This window comes from Solanum lycopersicum, chromosome 8 (genome assembly GCF_036512215.1).
Source record: "Solanum lycopersicum chromosome 8, SLM_r2.1".
NCBI lineage: Eukaryota > Viridiplantae > Streptophyta > Magnoliopsida > Solanales > Solanaceae > Solanum > Solanum lycopersicum.
The window spans coordinates 29035330-29062097 of record NC_090807.1 but is presented as its reverse complement, the minus strand read 5'-3'; the positions used below and the strand labels follow the sequence as shown (position 1 = coordinate 29062097).

The following is a 26768-nucleotide window of genomic DNA, read 5'->3' as shown; positions in this document are numbered from 1 at the left end:
TGGCTTTTAGCTTTTTTGTGCAATGAGTAATCTCCCGGATGTAAAGGATGAACATAGCAAGATAAATTTTTCATGTAATCTTTGCAACAACAGGGATCTCCTTATAATACTTGTACTGTTTTAGCACCATCTTAGCGCTAAGCTTTTCCTCTTTTTAATATACAACTTACTTTTCAACAAAAAAAATTAAAATGCTGCAATATAGCAAGGCCCATTAAATATATCCTTCAAAGTTATATGACAACCATAGACAAAAGAGGAGCTTAATGGTTAAGACCCTCCACTAACCAAAAGGGGTAGTTTCAAGTTACTTGGGTAACAAAGTGGGAAAAGATTACTGTTGGGCTCCTAGGTAGGGGGGTTGGGAAATTGAATTCTTTATATCAATGAAAAGTTATTTAGAACTATACTATAACAATAAAAATCAGTAACAGTTTTTCTTTCAATCATCATGTCTGTGTATATGCATTTGACTTGATCTTATTCTAGTCCGTCAAATTTTTGTTCTGATTGATTTCTCGGTTTTACATGGGCTTAGACATGGAGGATCTGAAGGTAATATTTCTCCATCAGTTGAGCAAGCAAATTACTTTTCGAAAGCATCAAATTCATTTATGTCTTGCCTCTGTAACTGTGATGTTCAGCCGGATGTTATTGTTGAAAAACATCCTTTCATTGGTGAACCTCTGGATACTACTCAGGTAGAATATAATGACGCTTCTGGCTGCATTAAAAACTTATTTGCTTGTAAGTTGAATGACAGGCAGAAAGTGTCTTTGGAAAACGTGGCTTCTTTGCAGGAAGTGATTTAATGTGGAATAGGATAAATAAACTGGAGTGTCACTATTCTCAATGGAGAGATGTTAAAAAGGTGACAGGAGCAGTTAGTCTGACATTTAAGGAACAAATAACAGGTGTCCTCAACATGGATATAATGAGGGGACAAAGTGCTGATGTCGGTATAAACAAACCCAGTTGTGATGTAGCTTTTCAAAATGTTGCTGATGCAAACAAACCCAGTTGTGATGTAGCTTTTGAAAATATTGAATATCTAAAGGAACCAGAAATATCCAATGTTTCTTCTGGAGGATCTGCACCTGTTGTTAGTGAGGCATCTGCGGTGATTCATGACAATGAGTTCACTACTGATGATCAAAAGACTGGCAAGTAATGTTGTTGATGAAGGATCAGGAATCAACAGATGCTTGTCATCTAGTGATGCCGAAGGCAGAGAACAAAGTGTGAGTTTCTTGGTTTTTCTTGTGAATTCAACCCAATGGATGCAGGACCATCCAAAGGGTTCGCTAATAATTCTTTTGATAGTCTGATTGATGAACTTCGACTAAAAAATCCCTTAAAATTGAACAAAATGCAGAACCATTCTAGCTTCAGCATTCAAGAAAAGAGCCACTTTATTCAGAAAGTGTCTGATTTCTCCAAAAAGGTGATTAGAAAAAGAACCAAATGGAAAAAGTTGGATACAAATCTTCCTACCGTCTACTCTGCTTGTGGCTATCCAGAGGACAATTGTGGTTCTGGTCTGCAACATCCATGCAATGTTGAAAAAGGTGCCCCCTATCTGAAAATGGCAGTGTAGAAAAATGTGTGTATTCCATAGAACCAAGTTTCAGAGAAAGGAGATTCAGAATGCGTTCATTGAATACTCTTTCTTGCACTGGTAAAGTTAATTGCCATGATGCAAAAGTTGTTGGTACTCAGTCAGATCTTTTAAAGGTTAGTGATGATGATACCTTTGTATCTTGTGAATTACCTAGAAGAAAGTGAATGAAACTGGACACTGCAACACCTGTTAGGTAGGCAGATGAGGGATATTATCTAGGTGTTGATGCTGCGGCTAACTGCAGTTTTATAGACACCTCTATGTTTCCTGAGATGCATGATAAGGCTTATAGAAGGGTTGTAAGACCTATAGTGGGGCAGAAATATGGAGTAATTTCTAATGTGAATCCATCAAAACCAGTCAAATTTGTTTCTCTAAGAAAAATTTGTGACTTATTGGAAAAGTATAGCTCTTCTGGAAACTCAACTGCTAAATTGACTTCTGTAAAATTCAGGAAGGCAAGTGCAAAAGAAAAACATCGACACATTAACAGGTCTCCATATCTCAAGAAAGTCAAATGTTGTAATGCCAATTGTGTTGTAACTACCAAAAAATCTAAAAGCCGTCTCTTGACATCTAGTCAATTGGATCCTTGCCAATCATTAGAGCAATCCAAAAGAGCACATTTCCATGGAGGTGAAGAAGGGGCTCGCTTATTCTACTCTCTAGAGAAGAGAAGTTATGATTAACTTATAGAAATTGGTAATATTGCAGATGATTCTCTGCCAACTCCACTAAAGCCATTGTCCTAGGAGTTTCACAAACAGGGCCTTAATGAGTTGACACTTGAAATAACCTGGTTCTCAAATCGCTCTAGGGACATTTCTAACAATAATATGGTTGCTACTGTAGGCATTCATCCAAGAGAAGGAGGTTCTACTTGTGGCCGAACAGAGGTTTGTTGTTTCGTAATAACAGTTTAGATATGCTTGACTCCTAAATAAAGATTTTCTAAGATTGTTCTACCTTCAGAGATACAAGGGCCGCAAAAAGGAAGGACTGCGGTATAATCTTCATCAGTATTCTGAGTCTGGCGGTGGAGGCCTTATTGCCCAGGAGCAATTAAATGCCTGGATTCACATAACTGGACAAAATACATCAAGAAAGGAGATTCTGAGGCTTCCACATAAAGATGTTGGATATGATTATCGGGTATGTCTTGAACAGTTGTGTTGCTTGACCATTATCAAACCTATAGTGTTCCTATTGAGAAGTCACGTGTATAACTTTTTTAATTCTTGTGCGCTTTGATTATAGTCTATGCTACTGATGTATTCTTACTTCTTTTTTACTCTTTATTTTTGCAGAAGGAATATGTTCACTATAAGCACTCCAAAGGGTGGAAGAGTTTGGTTGTGTATAAATCTGGCATTCATGCTCCTTGTGTTTACACGTCTAGGTTTATTTTACAAAGCGAAATGATCTCATCTGTCTCTATTCTCTTCCTCTGAATTTGTAAGTTTCTCATCACCAAATTTAACTTTATTTTCACTTTTTACCTTTAGGTTGTTGAATATGTGGGTGAGATAGTGGGGCTTCGGGTCGCTGACAAAAGAGAAAATGAGTTCCTGTCAGGAAAGAAATTGCAGTATAAGAGTGTTTGTTATTTCTTTAGGATTGATCAAGAGCATATAATCGATGCAACCCAAAAGGGAGGGATTGCTCGATTTGTGAACCATTCATGCCTGGTAGGTTTCTTCCATAGCAATTTTGTCCAGTTATTCCCCCTGCTCAATTATGTTGCTCTTTCGTATAACTATTTTGATGAAGTGCTTGCACTTTGACATTTTGTTTCTTTTGCCATTTCTGCTTTTGATGTAATTTATGTTTTTTAAAAGCGAGAAAAGATTGACGTCAGATTGATTGATCAAGTATGATGGACTCAGCTTTTCTTATTTTGCTAATTCATTTTACCTGCCAAACTGTGTTGCCAGAATCATTTCTGTGAGGAATGAGAAGAAGGTAGATAGATACATTCCACTCTACTTCTTTTCGCTTATATTTCATAGTTATATCTGTTTGAAACAAATTTTAAACATATGGAAAATAAACATACCATACAAATAAAATATGAAGAAACATGATTTTATTCATCAAGATTGGGAGTACAAATCTGTCCCTCCTTTGATTCTACTCTCTAAGATGATTTATCCATGATTCGAGGGCCGTTAGTGGCGTATTTCTCGAACTGGGATGATTTAGATTTGACCTCTCTATATGAATAATCCATCAATTTTTGGATTATTTGAGATCTTGATCTCTTTGTGGATATTTCGAGATTCCTTTTAAGGGAATTTAGTACCCTTTATATAGGCATAAACTAGGGTTTAGGGTTGAGTAGCCTCCAAGAATCCTTATCTGAGTTGAACAAAATTTGTAGAGTCCCAACTCGAATTGAACGCATCTTGTAGAGTCCTACAAAATTTCAATGTCTACAAATGCCCCCTGCTTCAACGCTTGACGAAGTGTAGATTTCTGAAACTCAAAGACGAGGCTTGAAGTACTCATGCTTCCACCTTTGCAGCTTCAGATTTTCAGATTTGATTTATGAGAGAAGAGATGAAGGGCAGATTTGGTCCCACTGGGTGTGCCAATTTGTTTGCAATAAATTTTAAACATATGGAAAATAAACAAACCATACAAATAAAATATGAAGAAACATGATTTTATTCATCAAGATTGTGAGTACAAATCTGTTCCTCCTTTGATTCTACTCTCTAAGATGATTTATCCATGATTCGAGGGCCGTTAGTGGCGTATTTCTCGAACTGGGATGATTTAGATTTGACCTCTCTATATGAATAATCCATTAATTTGTGGAGTATTCGAGATCTTGATCTCTTTGTGGATATTTAGAGATTCCTTTTAAGGGAATTTAGTACCCTTTATATAGGCATAAACTAGGGTTTAGGGTTGAGTAGCCTCCAAGAATCCTTATCTGAGTTGAACACAGTTTGTAGAGTCCCAACTCAAATTGAATGCATCTTGTAGAGTCCTACAAAATTACAATGTCTACAATCTCAATCAAAAAATGTAAATAATAGTGAGATAATGCAGGTAGTATTTTTCGCTAAGAGAGATAACTTTCCTGGAGAAGAGATTACATATGATTACAATTTTAACCATGAAGATGAAGGCGAAAAGATTCCCTGCTACTGTAATTCAAAGAATTTCCGGCTATATCTGAACTGACAGAGCTTGATACTTGTTCATTTGTTCATAATGTGGGAGCCAATTGAAGTATATGGATGTAATTGTTTGGCCTAATGTTCTCGTGTATAATCTTGTACATTCATATGTATGTAAATAAATAAGTGTTTTATATTTTTACGTTAACATCTACATCTGCACTTTATTCTCACCCAGTCCTTTGGTTTCTTGATTTAAGTTATAGCACCAAACAATTCTTACTTACAGCTCTGCTAATATATGCATATACATAGCAACAACAACACCTCAATTCAAAACAAGTTTTGATCGACTAGAAATAAATCTTAAACTGATATATAGACCATCCTCTCAAGGCAATCACATAAATTCTAACTAATTTCTTAACCAACAAGGAGATTTGCAAAGCACGAGAATTAATGTTAGCATAAAGATAGTTTCACTCAGACCTAAACAGAACAGAATGAATACTTTAACGATCCAAAAAAATTGAATAAATAGGTACTGAAGCTGATTTAATTATTAATTAACTATCTGAAACTTTAAGGGCATAATGGTCATTTCCCGTATTAATTAAAATAAATTAGATTTGTATTAATTTAATTTAAATTCTTTTTGACTTAGTCTTGAATTTAGTCTCCTAATCCTAATATCTCTCTCTCACGCTACTTAACCTTCTCTCTCACGTTCTCCATTTCTCTCACGTTATTCTGCCAAGCACAAAAGAAAAAACAGAGAATACATCAAGAGTTTCGTTGAGTGTTGTGGACGTTGAGGTAACTTGGACTGATTTTTTGAGAGAGTTTTGGGCAGTAATTTCTTCGTTTGAACATCAATAAAGGTATGGGTTTCTTCTCTCTTGGCTCCTTTCCCAAAAGGCCCTTTACGATTCAAACTATTCACCTCGAAACTAAGGTTGTTTCCCATTGCATGTCCCTGTCACTAGCTCCCTATGATCTTAGGTTGGGTATTCTTGTTAGTAGAATTTAGGGATACTTGCTTGTGGTGATGATCTCATTTCGAGTATGTATCCATGACTATGTGCTTAGATTTTGTGCCTTTTTGGAATATGAATGTAAATATGTATGTATTTGAGCAAGACTGTGATCATGACTTTGAGTTTCCCTTAAGCATGTTAATAGTATAGAGATTATTCGTGTTTTATGTGCAATTAGAGGCTCTTAAAAATCGTGATATTCACATGGTTGAAATGCTAGAAATTTTAGTTAACCAAATGACCAAATCATACCTTTAATTTGTCTAATGAATCCTAACGAACGACTAAGAAAGAGGTGCTCAAATATCCTGTGAAATGCTACATAAAAATGTGTAACAAAGTTCAAGAATCTGAAAATTTGCTACAGGTGAATGGAAATTTTGGGTGTCTAAAAATTAAAAAAATAGGTGAGGTCTGCAGAGATCGAACCCGGGACCTCACCAACGCATGCTTTAAAAAAATGTGTGTTAAGGGGGATTCAAAATGGAGTAGGGGGCCAGTGAAAATTCAAAAAAAAAAGAAAGGAAACGAGGCTAGGGGGAATCGAACCCATGGCCTTTATGCAAAAAAAAAGGGATGAACCCACGACCCCCGATTCGCGAAAAAAAAAAGAAAAGGGGCAAGTGGCGGGGATCCAACCCACGACCCCCATTTCGCGAGGAAAAAAAAAGGGATGCGAGGGGTGGGGATCGAACCCACGACCTCAGCGCTGAAGGGGGGAGGGGCAAAAATATTAAGGAAATAAAGTGAGGATGTGGGGGTTCGAACCCACCACCTCACAGCCTCCTCCTCTTCAGCGAAAACTAAAAGAAAATAAAGGAGGTTGCGGGGGTTCGAACCCACAACTTCCCTATTGTAGCAAATTTAATTCTAAAACTCAAAGGGGTTGTTGGGGCTCGAACACCTAACCTTTCGGGTAATTAGTAGTAAAATTAAAGTAGAAAGTTTATCCCTTCATGTAAATATTGAGATTTAATTTAGAATTCTAATTAAGTAGAAAATCAATTCTTTCATGTAAATATTGAGATTTAAATTAGAATTCTAATTAAAATATAAAATTAATTCTTTCATGTAAATATTGAGATTTAATTTAGAATTCTAATTAAAATAGAAAATATACCATTTCATGTAAATTTTTAGATTTACTTAAGAATCCTAATTAAAATGGAAAATTTATTCTTTCATGTAAATGTTGAGATTTAATTTAGAATTCTAATTAAAAATAGAAAATTAATTCTTTCGTGTAAATAGTGAGATTTAATTTAGAGTTCTAATGTTATGAATATTAGAAACAAAATAAATGAAAAAAATATATATAAATGATATCCAAGTGATTCAAGAATTGGGTTCCAGTGCCCAAACATCCGTATTGATATATAAGTCATACGTAAGTAAAATAACCAAGAGCAATGCCATCTATTTAGATCAAAAATCAAGATCTTGGCATATATGCAAGATACATAAGTCTTGCAATACATAATCATATGAAAGTAAGAATCACTTAGCGAACTATGAATGAAGCCCCATGGCTGGTATGTATAGACACATAAGTCTAACATACGTTCAAAAATTAAGTGAACCTAAGATGTACGTAATGAAATAATGAACCTTAGGAGGGTGAAGTACAAGTGTAAGATATACTAAATGGCCAAGTGCATTGGCATATGATGAGATGAACTATGAAATGAACATTCACGTAATAATAGGTGAGTAGCTATGAAAAACAAAGGTGCTAATAATGAAGAATTTGGTGACAATCATGATGTGCGGCTAATGTATATGATAAGGAGAGCAATCTCAAATGAGCCTAAGTAAATGTTACCAATACGTACTCACCAATGAGAGTGTAAGATAATGAAGAGACCAGTTTCTATGAACACTCTAATGAAAACATTGAGTTTAAAACACTTAATACTAATGATGAGATGAGAAATCATCTATTGAGCTATGATGTCCCTCATACAGGAAACCAACTTTCATGACATATGAGTTGAATGTAATGGAACTGTATACTGAGCACCGATTGGCTAGCTATGAGCGGTGATGGCTTCTTTCAGGAAGGGCGGAGGTTCACGTAACTCTCATGAGATGAGACTGTCAGGCTTGCCGGGTATGGGTCTCTATACATATCCAGTCTTTGAACCTATATTGCCACTATAGGGATCTGGCGGGGTTAAATTCCCACATACCCTAACATGTTATTGAGTAATTTTGGCCAGTGATTCCACCTCTTTTTGGTGTGGGGGAGACAGGGATTTCATGATGCTGATATGATCTATGTCGGTTAAAGTTTAAAGTTCCCAATGAATGAATGAGGCCAGCCTCAAATGAATCATATAAAGAAATGAAATGATACCGAAGGTGTTAGGATAGGATAATCAAGAGGCGAGCTAGATTCAGGTAATGACATTAGGTTATTCCTGATCATTGCATAGCAAAGCCATTGAAAGTTTTAACTACATACTAGGTATAGCTGGTGTTCACACTGGTCTATGAATGAACTGAAATGAGGTATGTTTGAATGAATGAAGCAGTCTCTGTGTTTGCTAAAGAAGGCTCCCTTGAGCCCTCATTTTGGAAAGTCTTAAGGTCAAGTCCATGATAACAAGGTCTCATGGCATATAAATAAATAATATGAAAGAAGTTATGTGTCATATGTTATGTGCTATATGCAGATGTTATGTATTGTGTGCAGTTTGACAATTATAATGATGCACGTCACTCTCATGGCATTACTTCTTAATCTCAATTTGGAAAGTCTACTGACTTGATTTCTTAAAATCATGTTGTTAGGAAAGAGCTATTCTTTCTTATGCATGTCCTTGGTGTGTGCTTGCATATACCCCATACTTAGTACAAGTGTGTACGAATTCCATACAAACATCTACTTTTAGGTGCAGGCAAAGGTGGATGGTAGAGATACAGGTTCATTGTTGCAGCTATCTGAACGTCAGCATTCATCCCGAGTTTGGTAGGTCCTCATGCTTTCGATGATGCTTTTGTTTTACATTCTAGTGTAGTTTTAGAGTTGAGCTAGTGGAGCATGTTCTAATAGCGTTTCTTTACTGTTTTGGTTCAGACTTTGTATTGGTGCTATTTTGGCCGATATACAATTAATACTTAATGAATTATTTTTTTTAGTTGCTTATCACTTAATTGTTAGATGGTTGATGATGAACGATTACGAAAGATATTAAGAATGTTTAATAAGCATATTAAGAAACAAAAAGTTTCAAATTTTTCCGCTAAAATTAACCTATGTAAAGTAAGAATGATGTTAGCAGGCTTGTTTGCGACCTTTGAGAGGTCAATTACGCCGGTCACGTCTTGGATCTAGATTCCAGTCGTGAAAAAGTTTGTATCAGAGCACTATATTAAATTACGAGAATAATTATTTCACATCAACCACATTTAGTAGTTTCTAAGTCATGGTAGTGAAGTGCACCACTATCCTGGATTAGGGACTGCATGATGCGTAGGAAAAATGTCCTTTCTGCTCATCTTATCGTTCTTTTTCTTATGTTTGAATTCTTGGTGTTATGAACGTGTCTAACATCAACCCTTGTTGTTCTCAGAGAATGAACACTAGGAGGACTAAGGTTCTGAGGACGGGAGGAGCAGCAACTAGGGGTAATCAGCATCCACCCCAGGCTCCAGCTGAAGGAGTGGCCATGCCGATTAACCCAGCTGGGTTGACTGATGCGGAGGTGAGAGCATCTCTAGCCCAGATGGCACAGGCCATCACGATGCAGGCCCAGGCTATGACTGCCCAAATCAACCTGTAGGATGTTCAGAGGGAGAACCCATCGTTCGCAGCATGGCTGACAGACTGCGAGATTTCACGAGGATGAATCCTCCTATATTCACAGGGTCTAAGACTTCAGAGGATCCTTAGTATTTTATTGACGAGGTGCATAAGATCCTGGGGGCCATGGGGGCCACTGATATTGAGAAGGCTGAGTTGGCTTCCTACCAGCTCAAGGATATTGCACAGACTTGGTGCAAGATGTAGCAAGATAGACGTGTCCTAGGTGGAGTGCCAGTCATATGGGAGCTGTTCAAGACAGCATTTTTGGGAAGATTCTTCCCCGGAGATGAAGGAGGCCAAGGTTGAGGAGTTCATCAACCTTAAACAAGGATCTATGACGGTTAGGGAGTATTCCCTGAAGTTTGTGAAGCTATCAAGGTATGTTACTTCCCTTGATATTTAATAGCAGGAATGAGGAGAGTACTTAGCTTTGTTGAAATTATCCAGGTATGCTACTACCCTGGTTTCGAACAGCAGGGATGAGATGAGCAGGTTCCTCACAAGAATCAATGGAGACCTGGAGAAGGAGTGTCAGTTTGCGATGCTCCATGATAATATGGACCTTTTGGGGTTAATGGTGCATGTATAGCAGGTAAAGGAAAGCCGCAAGAGGAGAGGTGTTCGTGATATTAGGAGGCCTAGGCCTCAAGATTAGGCAGGTCCTAGCCATAGAGGCCATAGAAACAATTTTGGTGTCCGTGAGCAGCCCAAATTCAAGAAGGGGCAACAGATTTCTGGGAATTCTAACCCTCAAATAAATACAACACCTAGAGGAGGCAGACCCGAACTCAATAGGGGCAATGGAGGTGAGATGCAGCGTCTAAAAATTACCTGTGCTAAGTGTGGCCGAGCTCACAGTGGAGAATGCATACAGGGCACTAATGCCTGCTTTAGTTGTGGTAAGAGTGGACACATGGTCAGAGATTGTCCCTAGAACAGAGGTTAGGATGGAGGTAATGCTCAGCCTATACCTACCTCACAGAGTGCAGTAGCAGTCGAGCCTCCCAAGAGGAACAGATTCTATGCCCTGAAAGGCAAGGAGGAGCACGAGAAGTCCGCTGATGTGGTCAAGGTATGCTGCAAGTATTCTCAACTTCTGTTTATGCTTTACTTGATCCAGGTCTACGCTTTCTTTTGTTACTCCTCTGCTTGCCCTTACTTTTGAAATACTACCTGAAGTTCTGCATCATCGTATAGTGGTTATTACACCTTTAGGAGAAAATGCAAGAACTGATACGGAATACAATAATTGCCCAATAGTTGTAAGTGGCAAGACTATGTGTGCAAACTTGATTGAATTACACATGCATGATTTTGATATTATTCTTGGCATGTACTGGCTTCACAGCTATTATGCTTGCTTGGACTGTCGTAGTAGAGTGGTGAGGTTTCGCTTCCTTAATGAAAAAGAGTTAGTCTGAGAGGGGTACAATTTGAATCTTCCTAACCCCTTGATTTCAAAACTTAAGGCCAATAAAATGATGGCCAAGGGGTTACTATGTCATCTTGTGAGTGTTAATGATTTAGATCATGACGTTCCTTTCATAGACTCGGTGCCTGTAGTAAATGAATTCCTAGATGTGTTTCGTGAAGATTTGCCTGTAGTCCCTCCCCTTCGAGAGATTGACTTTGGTATCGACTTAGAACCTGATACTAAACCAATCTCAATTCCTCCTTATATAATGGCTCAGAAGAACTCAAAGAATTGAATCAGCAGTGAAAATATATCATTGATAAGGGTTTAATTCAACCGAGAATATCCCCTTGCGGCGCTCCAGTGTTGTTTGTAAAGAAGAAAGATGGGACCCTTAAAATGTGTATCGATTATCGGCAGCTCAACAAAGTCATTGTAAAGAATAAGTATCCACTTCCCAGAATTGATGTTGTGTTCGATCAGCTCCAAGGGTCTAGTTTCTTCTCTAGGATTGATCTTTGTTCAGGGTATCATCAGCTTAGGGTTAGGGATGGGGATGTCCCAAAAACAGCTTTTCGTACCCGTTATGGTCATTATGAGTTCTTGGTTATGTCATTTGGTCTCACGAATGCACTTGCTACATTTATGGATCTCATGAACAGATTCTTCCGTGAATACCTTGACTCTTTCATCATAGTATTCATTGATGACATTCTTATCTACTCTAAGACCAAGGAAGAGCATGAACAACATTTGAGACTAACCTTGCAGGTACTTACACAACATCAGTTGTATGCCAAATTCATTGAGTGTGAATTTTGGCTGAGATCAGTGAACTTCCTGGGCCATGTTGTGTCCGACCAAGGTGTAGAAGTAGACCCCAGAAAGACTGAAGCTGTTAAGAATTGGCCAAAGCCTCTTACTCCCACCGATATCCGTAGCTTACTGGGATTGGATGGTTACAACCAAAGGTTTGTGGAGGGCTTTTCTTCCATTGATGCCCAACTTACAGCCTTGAGAAATAAGAAATCCAAGTTTGAATGGACGGAGACTTGTGAGAAGAGTTTCCAGGAGCTCAAGGACAGACTCACTTCAGCCCCGGTGCTTACTCTGCCTAAGAGTGGCGAGAATTACACTGTCTATTGTGATGCATCTATGGTTGGTTTGGGATATCTTCTTATGCAGGCTGGTAAGGTGATAGCCTATGCTTTCAGACAGCTCAAGGTTCATGAAAAGAATTATCCCCCTCATGACTTGGAGTTGGCAGCTGTGGTGTTTGCATTGAAGTTTTGAAGGCATTATCTGTATGGAGTGCATGCGGATGTGTTCAAGGATCATAAGAGTCTGCATTACGTGTTCATACAGAGAAAGTTGAATCTACGTCAACGCAGATGGTTGGAGCTGTTGAAGGATTATGATATAAATGTTCACTACCATCAAGGTAAGGCTAATGTTGTGGCTGATTCTTTGAGCAGGATGAGCATGGGGAGTACAACCCACGTTGAGGATGAGAAGAAGGATCTAGTGGAGGTGATTCAGATCACCCTAGTTCTTAATCATCCCTGATAGTTGAAATAAAAAAGGGTCAGCATCTTGATCCTGCATTGATGGAGCTGAAGGACTCAGTGTTGTTAAAAATGAATGAGTCTTTCGCTTTGGGAGATGATGGTATAATTAGATACCAAAATCGGTTGTGTGTACCAGATGTAGATGATTTATGGGCCAGGATTGTGGCAGAGGCCCATGGTTCCAGATATTCCATACATCCAGGTTCCACCAAAATGTATCATGATCTTAAGCAGATTTATTGGTGGGATGGCATGAAGAAGGATATTGCAGACTATGTGGCTAAGTGTCCTAATTGTCAGCAGGTTAAGGCAGAGCATCTTAAGCCTTGTGGTATGACTCAGATTATTGAGGTTCCGACTTGGAATTGGGAGGCCATTAATATGGACTTCGTGGTTGGTCTTCTGAGGACTAGGAGGCAGCATGACTCCATATGGGTTATTGTGGACAGATTGACTAAGTCTACCCACTTTATCCCTATGAAGTCTACTTACAGAGCCGAGGATTATATGTCACTCTACATTGATGAGATTGTGAGATGGAATGGGATTCCTTTGTCTATAATTTCAGAAAGAGGAGCTCAGTTTACTTCGCATTTCTGGAGATCTTTCCAGAAAGCTTGGGCACGCAGGTGAAACTTAGCACTGCCTTTCATCCTTAGACAGACGGGCAGGCAGAGCGCACCATTAAAACATTGGAGGACATGTTGAGAGTGTGTGTGGTTGACTTTAGAGGTCACTGGGATGACCATCTACCTTTGATAGAGTTCTCGTATAATAATAGTTATCACTCCAGCATTGGGATGGCACCGTTTGAGGTATTGTATGGTAGGAGGTGTAGATCTCTAGTTGGGTGGTTCGAGGTTGGACAATCATCTATTTTAGGTCCAGAGATCATTCATGAAGTTTTGGAGAAAGTTAGAGTGATTAGGGACAGGTAGGCTACTGCTTACAGCCGACAGAAATCATATGCAGAAAGCGGCCTTTAGAATTTAACGTTGGTGACCAGGTTTACTTTAAGATATCGCCTATGAAAGGGGTGATGAGATTTGGTAGAAAAGGGAAGCTGAGTCTGAGGTATGTGGGACCATATGAGATCCTACAGTGTGTGGGTGAGGTGGCCTATGTGTTAGCATTGCCTGCGGAGCTAGCTTCTGTTCATCCAGTCTTTCATGTCTATATGTTGAAGAAGTGCATAGGTGTTCCAACATCAATCCTACCTGTTGAAGGTTTGGGGGTTGGTGAAGACTTGTCTTATGAGGAGGTACTTGTTGAGATCTTAGAAAGACAGGTCAAGTGGCTGAGGAACAAGGAGATTGCCACAGTGAAGGTATTGTGGAGAAATCATCCTGTGGAGGGTGTTACGTGGGAAGATGAGGCCGACATGAGATCCCGCTATCCCCATCTTTTCAGCTCTTGAGGTTAGACTTCCTACTCGTAAGGCTATAGTTCCTTATCTCTTTGTAATGTTAGTGTCATTCGGGGATGAATGTTCGTAAGGGGGGATAATGTAACGATCCAAAAATAATCGAATAAATAGGTACTGAAGGTGATTTAAATATTAATTAAAAAATCTGAAATTTTAAGGGCATTATGGTCCTTTTGCGTATTAATTAAAATAAATGAGATTTGTATTAATTTAATTTAAATTCTATTTGACTAAGTCTTGAATTTAGTCTCCTAACCCTAATAGCTCTCTCTCTCTCACGCTTCTTAACCCTCTCTCTCACGTTCTCCATCTCTCTCACGTTATTTTTCCAAGCACAACCAACAAAAATAGAGAATACATCAAGTGTTTCTTCACACTTGAAGAACTCACATGAAATCTTAAGAAAAACACAGCAACCAAAAACATTAAGGCGAAGAGAAGTTGTTCGTTGAGTGGTGTGGACGTTGATGTAACTTGGACTGATTTTTGGAGAGAGTTTTGGGCAGAAATTTCTTCATTTGAATATCAATAAAGGTATTTGTTTCTTCTCTCTTGTCTCCTTTCCCAAGATTCCCTTTACGATTCAAACTATTCACCTCGAAACTAACGTTGTTTCCCGTTGCATGTCCTTGTCACTAGCTCCCTATGATCTTAGGTTGGGTATTCTTGTTAGTAGAATTTAGGGATACATGCTTGTGGTGATGATCTCGTTTCGAGTATGTATCCATGACTATGTGTGTATATTCTGTGCTTTTTTGGAATATGAACGTAAATATGTATGTATTTGAGCAAGATTGTGATCATGACTTTGAGTTTCCTTTTAGCATGTTAATAGTATAGAGATTATTCGTGTTTTATGTGCAATTAGAGGCTCTTAAAAATCGTGATATTCACATGGTTGAAATGCTAGAAATTTCAGTTAAACAAATGACCAAATCATACCTTTAACTTGTCTAATGAATCCTAATGAACGACTAAGAAAGAGGTGCTCAAATATCCCGTAAAATGCTACATAAAAATGTGTAACAAAGTTCCAGAATTCTGGAAATTTGATACATGTGAATTCTGGAAATTTTGGGTGTCTAAAAATTAAAAATAAATAGGTGAGGTCTGCAGGGATCGAACCCAGGACCTCACCAACGCACGCTTTAAAAAAAGTGCGTTAAGGGGGATTCGAACAAGGGTTGGGGGCCGGCGAAAATTTTAAAAAAAATTGAAAGGAAACGGGGTTGGGGGGAATCATACCCTTGGCCCTGTTATGCAAGAAAAAAAAAGGGGCCTGGGGGGGGGGGGGAATCAAACCCATGACCCCCAGTTCGTGAAAAAAGAAAAAAAAAGGGCAAGGGGCGGGGATCGAACCCACGACCCCCAGTTCGCGAGGAAAAAAAAGGGGATGCGAGGCGTGGGGATCGAACCCACGACCTCAGCGCTGAAGGGGGGGGGGGCAAAAATATTAAGGAAATAAAGTGAGGCTTTGGGGGTTCGAACCCACCACCTCACAGCCTCCTCCTCTTCAGCGAAAATTAAAAGTAAATAAGGGGGGTTGCGCGGGTTCGAACCCACAACCTCCCTATTGTAGCAAATTTAATTTTAAAACTCAAAGGAGTTTTTGGGGCTCGAACCCCTAACCTTTCGGTTAATTAGTAGTAAAATTAAAATAGAAAGTTTATCCCTTCATGTAAATATTGAGATTTAATTTAGAATTCTAATTAAAGTAGAAAATTAATTCTTTCATGTAAATATTGAGATTTAAATTAGAATTCTAATTAAAATAGAAAATTAATTCTTTCATGTAAATATTGGATTTAATTTAGAATTCTAATTAAAATAGAAAATTTTCCATTTCATGTATATTTTTAGATTTACTTAAGAATCCTAATTAAAATGGAAAATTTATTCTTTCATGTAAATGTTGAGATTTAATTTAGAATTCTAACTAAAAATAGATAATTAATTCTTTCGTGTAAATGGTGAGATTTAATTTAGAGTTCTAATGTTATGAATATTAGAAATAAAATAAATGAAAAAAGGTATAAATGATATCCAAGTGATTCAAGAATTGGGTTTCTGTGCCCAAACTTCCGTATTGATACATAAGTCATAGGTGAGTAAAATATCCAAGAGTAATGCCATCTATTTAGATCAAAAATCAAGATCTTGGCATATATGCAAGATACATAAGTCTTGCAATACATAATCTTATGAAAGTAAAAATCACTTAGCGAACTGTGAATGAAGCCTCATGGCTGGTATGTATAGACACATAAGTCTAACATACGTTCAAAAATTAAGTGAACCTAAGATGTACGTAATGAAATGATGAACCTTAAGAGGGTGAAGTGCAAGTGTAAGATACACTAAATGGCCAAGTGCATTGGCATATGATGAGATAAACTATGAAATGAAGAAAGGAACATTCACGTAATAAGAGATGAGTAGCTATGAAAATCAAAGGTGCTAATAATGAAGAATGTGGTGACAATCATGATGTGAGGCTAATGTATATGATAAGGAGAGCAATCTCAAATGAGCCTAAGTAGATGTTACCAATATGTACTCACCAATGAGAGTGTAAGATAATGAAGAGACCAATTTCTATGAACACTCTAATGAAAACATTGAGTTTAAAACACTTAATACTAATGATGAGATGAGAAATCATCTATTGAGCTATGATGTCCTCATACTAGAAGCCAACTTTCATGACGTGTGAGTTGAATGTAATGGAACTTTATACTGAGCATCGATAGGCTAGCTATGAGCGGTGATGGCTTCTTTCAGGAAGGGCGGAGGTTCACGTAACTCTCATGAGATAAGACTGTCCGGCTTGCGGGGTATGGGTCTCCATACATCTCCTTGTCTTTGAACCTATATTGCCACTATAGGGATCTGGCGAGGTTAAATTCCCATATACGCTAGCATGTTATTGAGTCATTTTGGCCGGTGATTCCACCTCTTTTCGGTGTGGGGGAGACACTGGATTTCATGATGCTCACATGATATATGTCGGTTAAAGTTAAAGTTTCCAATGAATGAATGAGGTCAGCCTCAAATGAATCATATAAAGAAATGAATGATACCGAAGGTGTTAGGATAGGATAATCAAGAGGTGAGCTAGATTCAGGTAATGACATTAGGTTGTTCTTGATCAAGCACAACAAACCCGATGAAAGTTTTAACTACATCCTAGGTATAGCGGTGTTCACACTGGCCTATGAATGAACTGAAATGAGGAATGTTTGAATGAATGAGGCAGACTATGTGTTTGCTAAAGAAGGCTCCCTTGAGCCCTCATTTTTGAAAGTCTGAAGGTCAAGTCCATGATAACAAGGTCTCATGACATATGAAAGAAGTTATGTGTCATATGTTATGTGCTATATGCAGATGTTATGTATTGTGTGTCGTTTGACAATCATAATGATGCACGTCACTCTCATGACATTACTTTCTCAATCTCAATTTGGCAAGTCTACTGACTTGACTTTTAAAAATCATGTTGTTAGGAAAGAGCTATTCTTTCTTATGCATGTCCCTGGTGTGTGCTTGCATATACCCCATACTTAGTACAAGTGTGTACTAATTCCATACAAACATCTACTTTTAGGTGCAGGCACAGGTGGATGGTAGAGATACAGGTTCGTTGTTGCAGCTATTCGAACGTCAGCAATCATCCTGAGTTTGGTAGGTCCTCATGCTTTCGATGATACTACTGTTTTACATTCTAGCGTAGTTTTAGAGTTGAGCTAGTGGAGCATGTTCCACTAGCGTTTCTTTATTGTTTTGGTTCAGACTTTGTATTGGTGCTATTTTGGCCGATATACAATTAATACTTAATGAATTATTTCTTTCAGTTGCTTATCTCTTAAATGTTAGATGATTGATGATGAACGATTACGAAATATATTAAGAATATTTAATAAGCATGTTAAGAAACAAAAAGTTTCAAATTTTTTCGCTAAAATTAACCTATGTAAAATAAGAATGATGTTAGTAGACTTGTTTGCGACCTCTGAGAGGTCAATGACGCCGGTCACGTCTGGGGTCTAGATTGCAGTCGTGACAAATACAGAAGATCACTTTAACTGCAGCCTAGTAAATTGACAGCCTTGAAGTTATCCAGATTGTTGCTCTATGCATAACATCCTGTACGACTGGAAGTAACAAATAGCGAAAAACATGAGATCCCTCATCATTGTCGCTAGCAATGGGAAGAGCTGCAACTGGTAAACTAATAGTTTCAACATGGAAGCCTACTGCATATGAATAGATTTGCAACTATACACAGAGGTTTGGAACATATAGAAAAAAGGACACATGGAACTGCATACAAGAAAGTCTCAAATATTCTAACAATGATCATTGGGAGGGAACAAGATTCTCTCGTGTGCAACATGGGTATAGAAACTACAAACCCATCATACATCTTGCGTGAGTGGAATAGCTTCAATCACAACACACTTCTAAGAACCCCAGTTCGGGATGTTAGCTGTAGCTTCATTCACCATTTTTACCAGAGTAACCTGCCAAAAACAAATACACGCATACTCAACTAGAGAAATTGGATGAAAGGTCAAAATAAGATCTCTGTCATTAACCACAGCCACTTCATGCATGTCACAACATCAAAATACATTTCTCAACATTAAATGTGGATTGTAAGGCACCATTATGGAGAAGCAAAATATGTGTCGTCTAAGCTCATTTATCGATCAAAAGAAAATTATTAGGGACATTTGCACTCGGAACACACAGAGATGAAGTATATTGCAAAAAAAAAATGTACTAATTATTCTTTGCTTAAATAAGCCTTGTTGCAGGTCAAATACTTTTTTCGGCCCACCCACTAATATTTGTTGTTAAAAGTTCTATTGAAATAAGCTCACTTCCAGTTAAGGGCAAGTTACTTAATTGTACACAGTTACCATTAACCAATATATAAGCTATCAACTAGATCAATTGTTTTACTTAGACACATAAAAGAAAAAGGTTAAAATTGATTAGGTGAATCTATAAGGGAAAGTTGATATTTGTGGAGCTAGTTCATTAAGTTAGAATATGTTTTGGAATAATTCAAACTAATATTGAACTTTGAAGTATCCGACAGAGTGTAATGAACGGAGTTGACAAAGAAACTAACATATGGAACAGACTATACAAGCTAATCACGAAAAAAGCTTAATTTTGTTCTCTACACATTCGAGGCTTCAACTTCTGATCAAGTGAAGAAAGCATTCAATTTCTTACCAAGAGCATGATGCAAATGAAGATGAAGGAAATCATCCATTATAATTTCTTCTGATACTTCAAAACCTTTGGCGAAGATCTCACCAGAGTTTAGAATTTGGTAAATTTTACATGCTACTAGTGAATATTTTAGTACAAGATGATAAGACTCTTTTGTACCTTTTCACTTCTACCACCATTAATTCGAAAGTAAATCATCCATTGAGTAAAAAGATAGCAAATCCAATGTTAATAGCAATAGAGAAGCAAACCAAAATAGAAATGGACGTTTATCAGTTAAGTAATTATGAGCTTTTTTTTAAAAAAAAAAATTGAACAATAAGATATGATTTTAATTATTAGATGTATAATTTGATAATAAGAAAAACAATGCCTCCTGATTATTGGACCCCTTCTTGTTATGATCTGGTAATTAAAGCTTAAGCTGGAGACTAAGACAGGAAGCATACCACGCTCTCTGGAACACCAGGTGGAGGCAGAGAAAGGTTCTTCGGTGGCCAGGTATTATCATATGATCTTTTGTCGAATCTCCACTCTCCAATTTTTCCATAGGTCATCTTTCCCTGAAATGCATGTTCTTCCCATCAATCATCATTATGTTTATTACATGTAATTGGTATTCTCATAGTCGTAGGAAGTGGCTATTACCTTCATATCATAGTCACATCCATATGTGTAATGAATTATGAACGCCTTGCCTATTTCTGTATCCCAAGGAGGCTGAAAACATTCAACAATACATGGAAAATTAGATTTCTGGTACATAAGGAACAAATAATGCAATGAAACTTCACCTCACAACCAAATCACGATTTCAATTTTCAGATGTACTCCTCATTAAACAAAAAAACCACATTAAGCAGGGAGTCTTTGCAACTTTGGTATATGAAAAGCAGAAAACCAATGCGCTAACCACACCAATGAAAAGGTTAAAGGAATGAGATCGGGTCTATCTGAGATAAATGTTACTGTATCAGCAGATGCATATACAAATCAGATGATGTTTCGAGACTAAACGAGGAGAGCTATGCTATTTCAGTTTGCTCAAAGCAGAGCAAACTTCTAAAGATCCTATGAACACTAAGAGGAAAAGGCAAAAGCATGGCAAGTTACAACTCCTGTCTTTACACAGGTTCCAGACATAGAATCAAAATTTATAGACTAAAAGGGCTCATTTTGCTATCCCAGGATTAATTATCGTGTAATTAGTTATAGCACCCTCAATGCAGGATAAAAATAACACTACAATCCTGGGGTACCTATCCCGGGAAAGTTATCCCGCAATTTTGTCTCAACCAAAAATGAGATAAACTCATCAGAAAATAAATTCCGGGGTTAGTTGTCAACTTATCCTTTGTATAAAACGAGCCCCAAGAGTTTTCTAGTAAAGCAACAACTTTTTTTAAAAAGAAAAGGTTTAATGTTTTACCAAAATTCATACTTCTGCAACAATTTTGTCTCTATTGGTAAAGGGAGATGAAGCATCTGACAGGGGAAGTTTTCAGCACACGAAATATAAACATCAAATCTTTGGTTTCATTGTGTATAGTAGAATAAAAAAATGGCTATTCTAGAACCTGGATGCTATGAAAGCCTTTTCTCAGAAATCTCTTCAATTTTGGCCTATGTTTATATCCAGAAAAATTTCAGTGCTATAAGCAAGTCGCTAATGCACAACATACTTTGGAACTCTTAGATAGCCACTCAAATCAGATGGAAAAGGTGTATACTGATCCAAGAATCCCAGAATACATTCATTTGGCTTTCCTTGGCAATATTCTACATTCCTTAGCACTTTCAAAAATAGTAGTCTATTTGTATTAGTAGTTAGGTTAGCATTCTATACAAGTAATTACTGAGCATAGCATCTAAAAATGCATTAGTACTAGACACCAGTGATTCGTTTTGCTATACACCGTAAGCATCTTCTGGGTATGATTTCAGTAATGAAACTTGCACTTTTACCGGATCAAAGAAACATAACCCACACAACATATCTGATAATTTTTTTGGGTGTAGAGCACTTCTAACATAAGAAAGTCCGTCATTCAGAGGTTTTTTCAAGTATTAAACAAATTCTAGAGGATTTAAAGATATGATAATTATCAAATACCATTTCAGGAAAAACATAGTGATAGAATGGGCAACAGCATATCTTCTTTATTTCTGTTTTGGCTTGGAGTGAAAAGGCAATAATGTAAACTATCAATGGAATAAATAAATAGGAAAGCAAATGATGATACCTGAATCATAAATTCCTTGTGCAATACATTACCGACATTATGCAAAGCAGATGCAACTGCATAGGCGTACCTGCATATGAATTAACAAAGTTGAGGCAATTTGTGAATTATGCATAATTACTTTTCGGTAACTAGCTAGGGCAGGGTAATTACATCTCAAGAACCCAACCAAAGGCTTTGTCTGCTTCAGGATCCTTTTTCATGGCCAAAGAAACATTCATCCATGTGGGAGCTATCTTCTTTAAAGCTTCCTAAAGGGAATTGTTATTTTTTTTTGGTTTAGAAAAGCAACAGTAGCAAACTTATTAAAAAAGAAAAAAAACAGTAATGAAGTACCTTGCTAAGGATGACAGGTGAATTTCCGATGGGATCAATATCAGTTATAGGTCCATTTTGTTGAGGGAAGAACTTTCTTAGTACAGATTCGTACTTTTTGGGTTCAATGTAAAAGAAAGGAAATGCAGCTCCAAGTCCATCTTTAGATAGGTTAGGGATGGGCTTAACAATTACATGATCTGGTTCTGACATCAATATGTAGTCTTCTTCAATTTGTGCTTGTTGGAGCCATTGAACAAAAGCCCATGGTCTATTGAGGACAATATAACCCTGAAATTGATTTGACAAGTGAAGTGAGAAAAGGAATAGGAAATTGTACAAGTTGTAATAAATTGATTGATTATTTGAACCTGATCCATTCCAGAGGGAAGTGGCTGAGCAACAAAAGTAGGGATCTCATCCATGAATCTATCTGATTTTCCAGAATGTAAGATCCTTGTAAAGCCACCCATCTCAGAATTAGGTTCATCTTTAAACTTTTTGAACCAGTAATACATAATCCTACACTGCCAAGTGTTATAAACAGAATCAGAAGATGTAACAGCTGTATGAAACAACCTCTTCTTCTTGTTGATGATGTTGTTATTTGATGGCATCTTGATAATTGGATCTTGAGAAAATAATGTTTTTGCAGAAGATGGACCAGGGAATTCTTGCTTGAAAGAAGCATTTGCTGAGATGAGAATATTGTATGTGATTAATGCTGCTGAAAACGTAATCACAACTGTGAAGAACATTTTTCCCCAACCCATTTTTCTTCTTCAAGATAATCAGCTCTCAGATGAAACGGGTAGATTATACTATATTCTATATTGGATAGGTGGTAGCAAAGTCCTAAGTGCTTAGCTGTTAGGGAGTTGGTGTGGGAAGGAAGTGGAGCTTCTCTCACACAAACAAAATCGTTGACTATAATTTCCTAAATAAAAAACATATACTATACATCCTTTCTTTTAAAGAGCCGCCTCTCATAATTCATCAAATCTTAATCCGCGCTATTCTCTAACAGCATTTTCTTCAAATCAATCTTATGCATATAATTTAATTTCAAATTATCTCAGTTTTTTTTTTTAAAAAAATATGATTGCAATTTGAAATTGTGATTTTAACTTTTAAAGATAAAACTTGATCCATAAATTTACACATACATTATTTTTTTTTGCCATTAATAGGTGGATGCTTCGGATGGAGCGCATCTGTCATTGAAATATAACCAAAGAATGAGTTAGAAAGAAACCATAAAAAACACTTCATTCGAGAAGTCGATGAAAAAGTAATTAAAATCACTATATATCTAAAGGTTTATAGCAAATAATGGTGAAAACTTGTAGAAAATGACATAAAGGACAAGAATATTAGCTAAGTCCATACTAGATTTCGTTAATCACGACAAATTTACCCGTTGGAGCACGTATCGATAGCTCTAAATGGGCAATTTACATTGGATTATGTAGTTTATGCATATGGTCCAAGAGGAGTGATTTCAGTGATTGGTGTATTTCATTATATATAGATGTTTCATTCATTTATAAAAGGTCAATCATTTTACAATGCTAGACAATATACACAGATATTTACACTATAAGTTTTCTTTTTCATTACATTATTGATCAAGGCAATACTCTTACGAATACGCACTCGACACCTTTGATTTGGGAGCTAATTAATACATTAAAGTTGTATTTGGGATCGAAGTTGAAGCACAAAATTTTAAGATAATCATTTCTTTCAATTATTAAATTACAATATTGTTCTTTATAAAATTACATAATAACACATCTATTTGCTTAATACCTAATTTACTAGTGAAGTTGATCCTCGTAAAATATTTAATTGTAACAATATCCAAATAAACAATTTGATGCCTCATTGGGGTAAGGACAATTGTGATATTGGTTTAACTCATTATTCTACTTACCTCACTTGCTTAGATATATTTATTTTGCAATAATACTTATGACAATGAGGAACAATAACAGAAATTCGGTAGAGGGATAATTCACCAATAGTACCCAAGACTAGGCACATCACCAAGAGGAGCACTCCATCGTTCTACTGTTGGGTATAAGAATTGTTAGGAATAGCAAGAGTTAATAGGAAATAGAGGAAAGATGAAAAGAGAAATTGAAAAAGATTCTCTTATGCCCTTTATAAAAAAAAAAATCTTATGCTTTAAGAAAACACATTATTCACTCATTCATGGTGGAAAAATAGATATGTTTAAATAGAGAAACAATTCTATTAGTTGTTAAAAGATCTGGAAAGAGGGATTCCCCCTTGCATCGTCATCGTCATTGCTCGCTTGGCTCGGCTTCGACTTCGGCTTTGGCTTTGAAAAATAATCAACTGACATATTATTTATTGGTCAAATATGTTTTAATTATTTAGTTAATTAACCAAAATGTTCCGACTTGAATCTGCATGATCCATTTTATTTAAATTATTTCTCATTTTATTTTTGAATTTCCCATCGTTTGGAAATAACAGTTGTAAAAGGTTGCAATTTTTAGGAACAATTATGACCATTTGAAAGGTTGCAAAACTTTGAAGAATGGTTGCATGGATTTGAGAAGTTGCAACATTTCGAAACCAGTTCCTCTTGGCTATAAATACATGTACTTCTTCAAACTTTTTACTTACACAAATTTCTGATTTGTTCTTTTTCTTCTACACAAATTCTCTTCATTTACTTTACTATCATTGTGTTGTTCGCTGACACTAGTATTTTGAATATCAATACACTGGTGGTTGAGACCATTTTATCCTTGGAAGACATATTCCAAATAAAACCTCAGATATTAGAGGAAAATAATTTCCTTAAGGGCACACTGAGCATTCAGTTGGTTGATCTTTTTCCATTCTATTTTTTCAAATTCTGGTATCTTTTATATATTTTAGGTTTTTGTGAATTCATTTGTGTTCTTCTTTTTTTCCACTGGTTTGTTAAACTTTGGTAACTTCGTGTTCTGCAAAGTTTGTTTTAATCAGTGGTACTGTTTTAGACACAAATAAGGGACAACCTTAAGGAAACTATTTTTATTTGTTAATCTGTGTTTTTGTTGGAGACAAAACCTTTGTGGTTTTATCCTATTCTATTTGCAATTTAAACTATTAGTTATTAAGTTTGTATCAATTTTTGTTTATCAAAGACGGCAAAAAATAGTGTTACGGTGGTTATTGTTGCACCAATTCAAACTCTTGTACAGCTAGCAGAGAAATCGAGAAAATTCTCTGATGTGTATTTCAAAGGATGACAACAACGGATATTTTTCTAACATACCACTCTTGGTCTGCAGAAATTTATTAATGAAGAAACTCTAGTGCCTGCAACTGATATGTCAGACAGAGAAAAATTTATGATTATTGAAGCATGGAAGTAGACATACTTCCTATGTAAAAGCTACATTCTAAGTGCTTCAGAAGATAACATATTGTCACATTCTGGAACCACACCCTAGAAGTTAGGGGCAATCTTGGATTGCAATCGACGTACTTGATCTCTCGGAGGTCTTGTACGAGCCCTTACATATCATTCATCGCATAAACATAGTGAAAAGTAGTGCGAAATTAAAACTTTTCACAAAACATAACATAGTCCTTAAAAATCTCTTTTATATAAAGCAATAGGAAATACTAAGTCTCAATCTCATCATCTTAAGACACAAGAATACTTGGGACACGACTCATACTTCAAAAATACGAATATAGAAATACTTAGTCTATTGTACTTCAAATGGTAAACATAAAAGACATATATTCCCTCGAGTCAAATGAGGACATACTTTCAACTTCTCTTGAACGATGCATGTAGTTAGTACAACCACATGTACTAAATATGACATTATGCATAAAAATCATGAAAATGGATTTTTATTGAAAATATGAATATTTTCTTTTAGAAATCATATTATAATCATAGAACAACATTTAACAACTTAGAAACACATAAGATAACATTTAAACAAAAAAAACATAGTTTTAGAGGTCACTTTACAGTAAACTCATTCACTATTACAATGAATTACTTCGTTGTATAGTGAAGTTATTTGTTCTTCACTTTAGACACCCCTTTAGAATGTAATCTTCTCACTCAAAGCTATCCTAATATTCTCTTAAGTTACACAAAGAGAGACCGCTCATACACCCTCTCTAGATGTTCATAAACGATTCTTAAGATTACGTATAATGCGTCACATACACACTTACAAAGCATCACAAACATCAAGGTAAGATTCTTCTACCAAAGGTGACTCTAAGTCTCACTTGAGTGAGTTGTGAAGAGATTTCCCATAAAAATTCCTTACACACACACTTAAGAGATCCTATAGACTCCCTATAATAGAATCATTCTCACTTAACACACCAACACACAGATGATATGACATTCTCCTTCCAAAGGCTAATGAAAAGACCTACTTATGTAAATCAAGAAGATAACGTCCATGATTGACTTCTTCAAGATTACCTAAATAGTCCTTATGACAACACCAAACATCTTCCCTAACTAGAGTCATCCTCAAGACTTCCAAAGATAAGACATGAAGAGATCATCTCTTATGCCCTCTTCACACTTTAGCTAAGGAATCCTTAAGTCACTTTAGATTAGGTACTTATTCATTTACATTCTTTTTAACATAAGTCATTAGTTCATTAGTTCATTAGGAGACCCATACATCACATAAAGGACTTTTAAGTAATTATCTTAGACAAGACCTAGGAACTCCAAGTAATATCTTCAAATTCTATTGTGCAATGTCTAGATAGCGTCCCATACCACTACCTAAACCTCATAAACTTATCTAATTTTATTAGGTATTCAATATGATGAGAATAGGGAATAACCTACATAGACCATGATAGCAAGACATGGAATCCGGAGTTCTATCCTACTCTGATGAGGTAGAACTTAGACACATCCAATGTAGGCACATGATTAAGGAATATGA

The 26768-nt window shown here is 36.5% G+C and overlaps 3 protein-coding genes across 4 annotated transcripts; 2 read left to right on the top strand and 1 right to left on the bottom strand.

Moving 5' to 3' along the window:
• Window positions 1-210: 210 nt before the first annotated feature.
• LOC112942045 (uncharacterized) lies at window positions 211-4976 on the top strand. 2 transcript variants are annotated; one of them, XM_026032590.2, is made up of 5 exons: window positions 211-2517; window positions 2594-2773; window positions 2929-3020; window positions 3127-3313; window positions 4683-4976. In XM_026032590.2, exons 1-4 carry the CDS (start codon window positions 2458-2460, stop codon window positions 3149-3151), a joined length of 357 nt encoding a protein of 118 aa, XP_025888375.1. In that variant the 5' UTR covers window positions 211-2457; the 3' UTR covers window positions 3152-3313; window positions 4683-4976. The 2 variants fall into 2 exon arrangements, with proteins under 2 accessions (XP_025888375.1, XP_025888374.1); XM_026032589.2 differs by having other exon boundaries at window positions 2929-3313.
• Window positions 4977-9717: 4741 nt separating this feature from the next.
• Window positions 9718-13993, top strand: LOC138337888 (uncharacterized). The gene is made up of 9 exons (XM_069288325.1): window positions 9718-9794; window positions 9850-9972; window positions 10042-10171; window positions 10577-10666; window positions 11780-12280; window positions 12374-12538; window positions 12880-12969; window positions 13060-13205; window positions 13549-13993. Exons 1-9 carry the CDS (start codon window positions 9718-9720, stop codon window positions 13991-13993), a joined length of 1767 nt encoding a protein of 588 aa, XP_069144426.1.
• Window positions 13994-18237: 4244 nt separating this feature from the next.
• LOC101260457 (hydroxyproline O-arabinosyltransferase 1) lies at window positions 18238-22871 on the bottom strand. Its single transcript, XM_004244891.4, has 7 exons — window positions 22176-22871; window positions 21826-22095; window positions 21643-21740; window positions 21490-21559; window positions 19895-19966; window positions 19696-19809; window positions 18238-18522 (listed from the first exon to the last, which is right to left on the bottom strand). Exons 1-7 carry the CDS (start codon window positions 22575-22577, stop codon window positions 18463-18465), a joined length of 1086 nt encoding a protein of 361 aa, XP_004244939.1. The 5' UTR covers window positions 22578-22871; the 3' UTR covers window positions 18238-18462.
• Window positions 22872-26768: the final 3897 nt, after the last annotated feature.

Bases quoted from the DNA above. Each gene is read 5' to 3' on its own strand.
- LOC112942045 (XM_026032589.2), top strand. From the start codon at position 2,458: ATGGTTGCTACTGTAGGCATTCATCCAAGAGAAGGAGGTTCTACTTGT. The intron at 2,518-2,593 runs GTTTGTTGTTTC...TTCTACCTTCAG, and splicing joins CTACTTGTGGCCGAACAGAG to AGATACAAGGGCCGCAAAAA. The intron at 2,774-2,928 runs GTATGTCTTGAA...TTATTTTTGCAG, and splicing joins ATGTTGGATATGATTATCGG to AAGGAATATGTTCACTATAA.
- LOC138337888 (XM_069288325.1), top strand. From the start codon at position 9,718: ATGGGGGCCACTGATATTGAGAAGGCTGAGTTGGCTTCCTACCAGCTC. The intron at 9,795-9,849 runs GTAGCAAGATAG...GAGCTGTTCAAG, and splicing joins GCACAGACTTGGTGCAAGAT to ACAGCATTTTTGGGAAGATT. The intron at 9,973-10,041 runs GTATGTTACTTC...GAAATTATCCAG, and splicing joins AAGTTTGTGAAGCTATCAAG to GTATGCTACTACCCTGGTTT.
- LOC101260457 (XM_004244891.4), bottom strand. From the start codon at position 22,577: ATGGGTTGGGGAAAAATGTTCTTCACAGTTGTGATTACGTTTTCAGCA. The intron at 21,560-21,642 runs GTAATTACCCTG...ATTCATATGCAG, and splicing joins TTTGGTTGGGTTCTTGAGAT to GTACGCCTATGCAGTTGCAT. The intron at 19,810-19,894 runs GTAATAGCCACT...CATGCATTTCAG, and splicing joins GATGTGACTATGATATGAAG to GGAAAGATGACCTATGGAAA.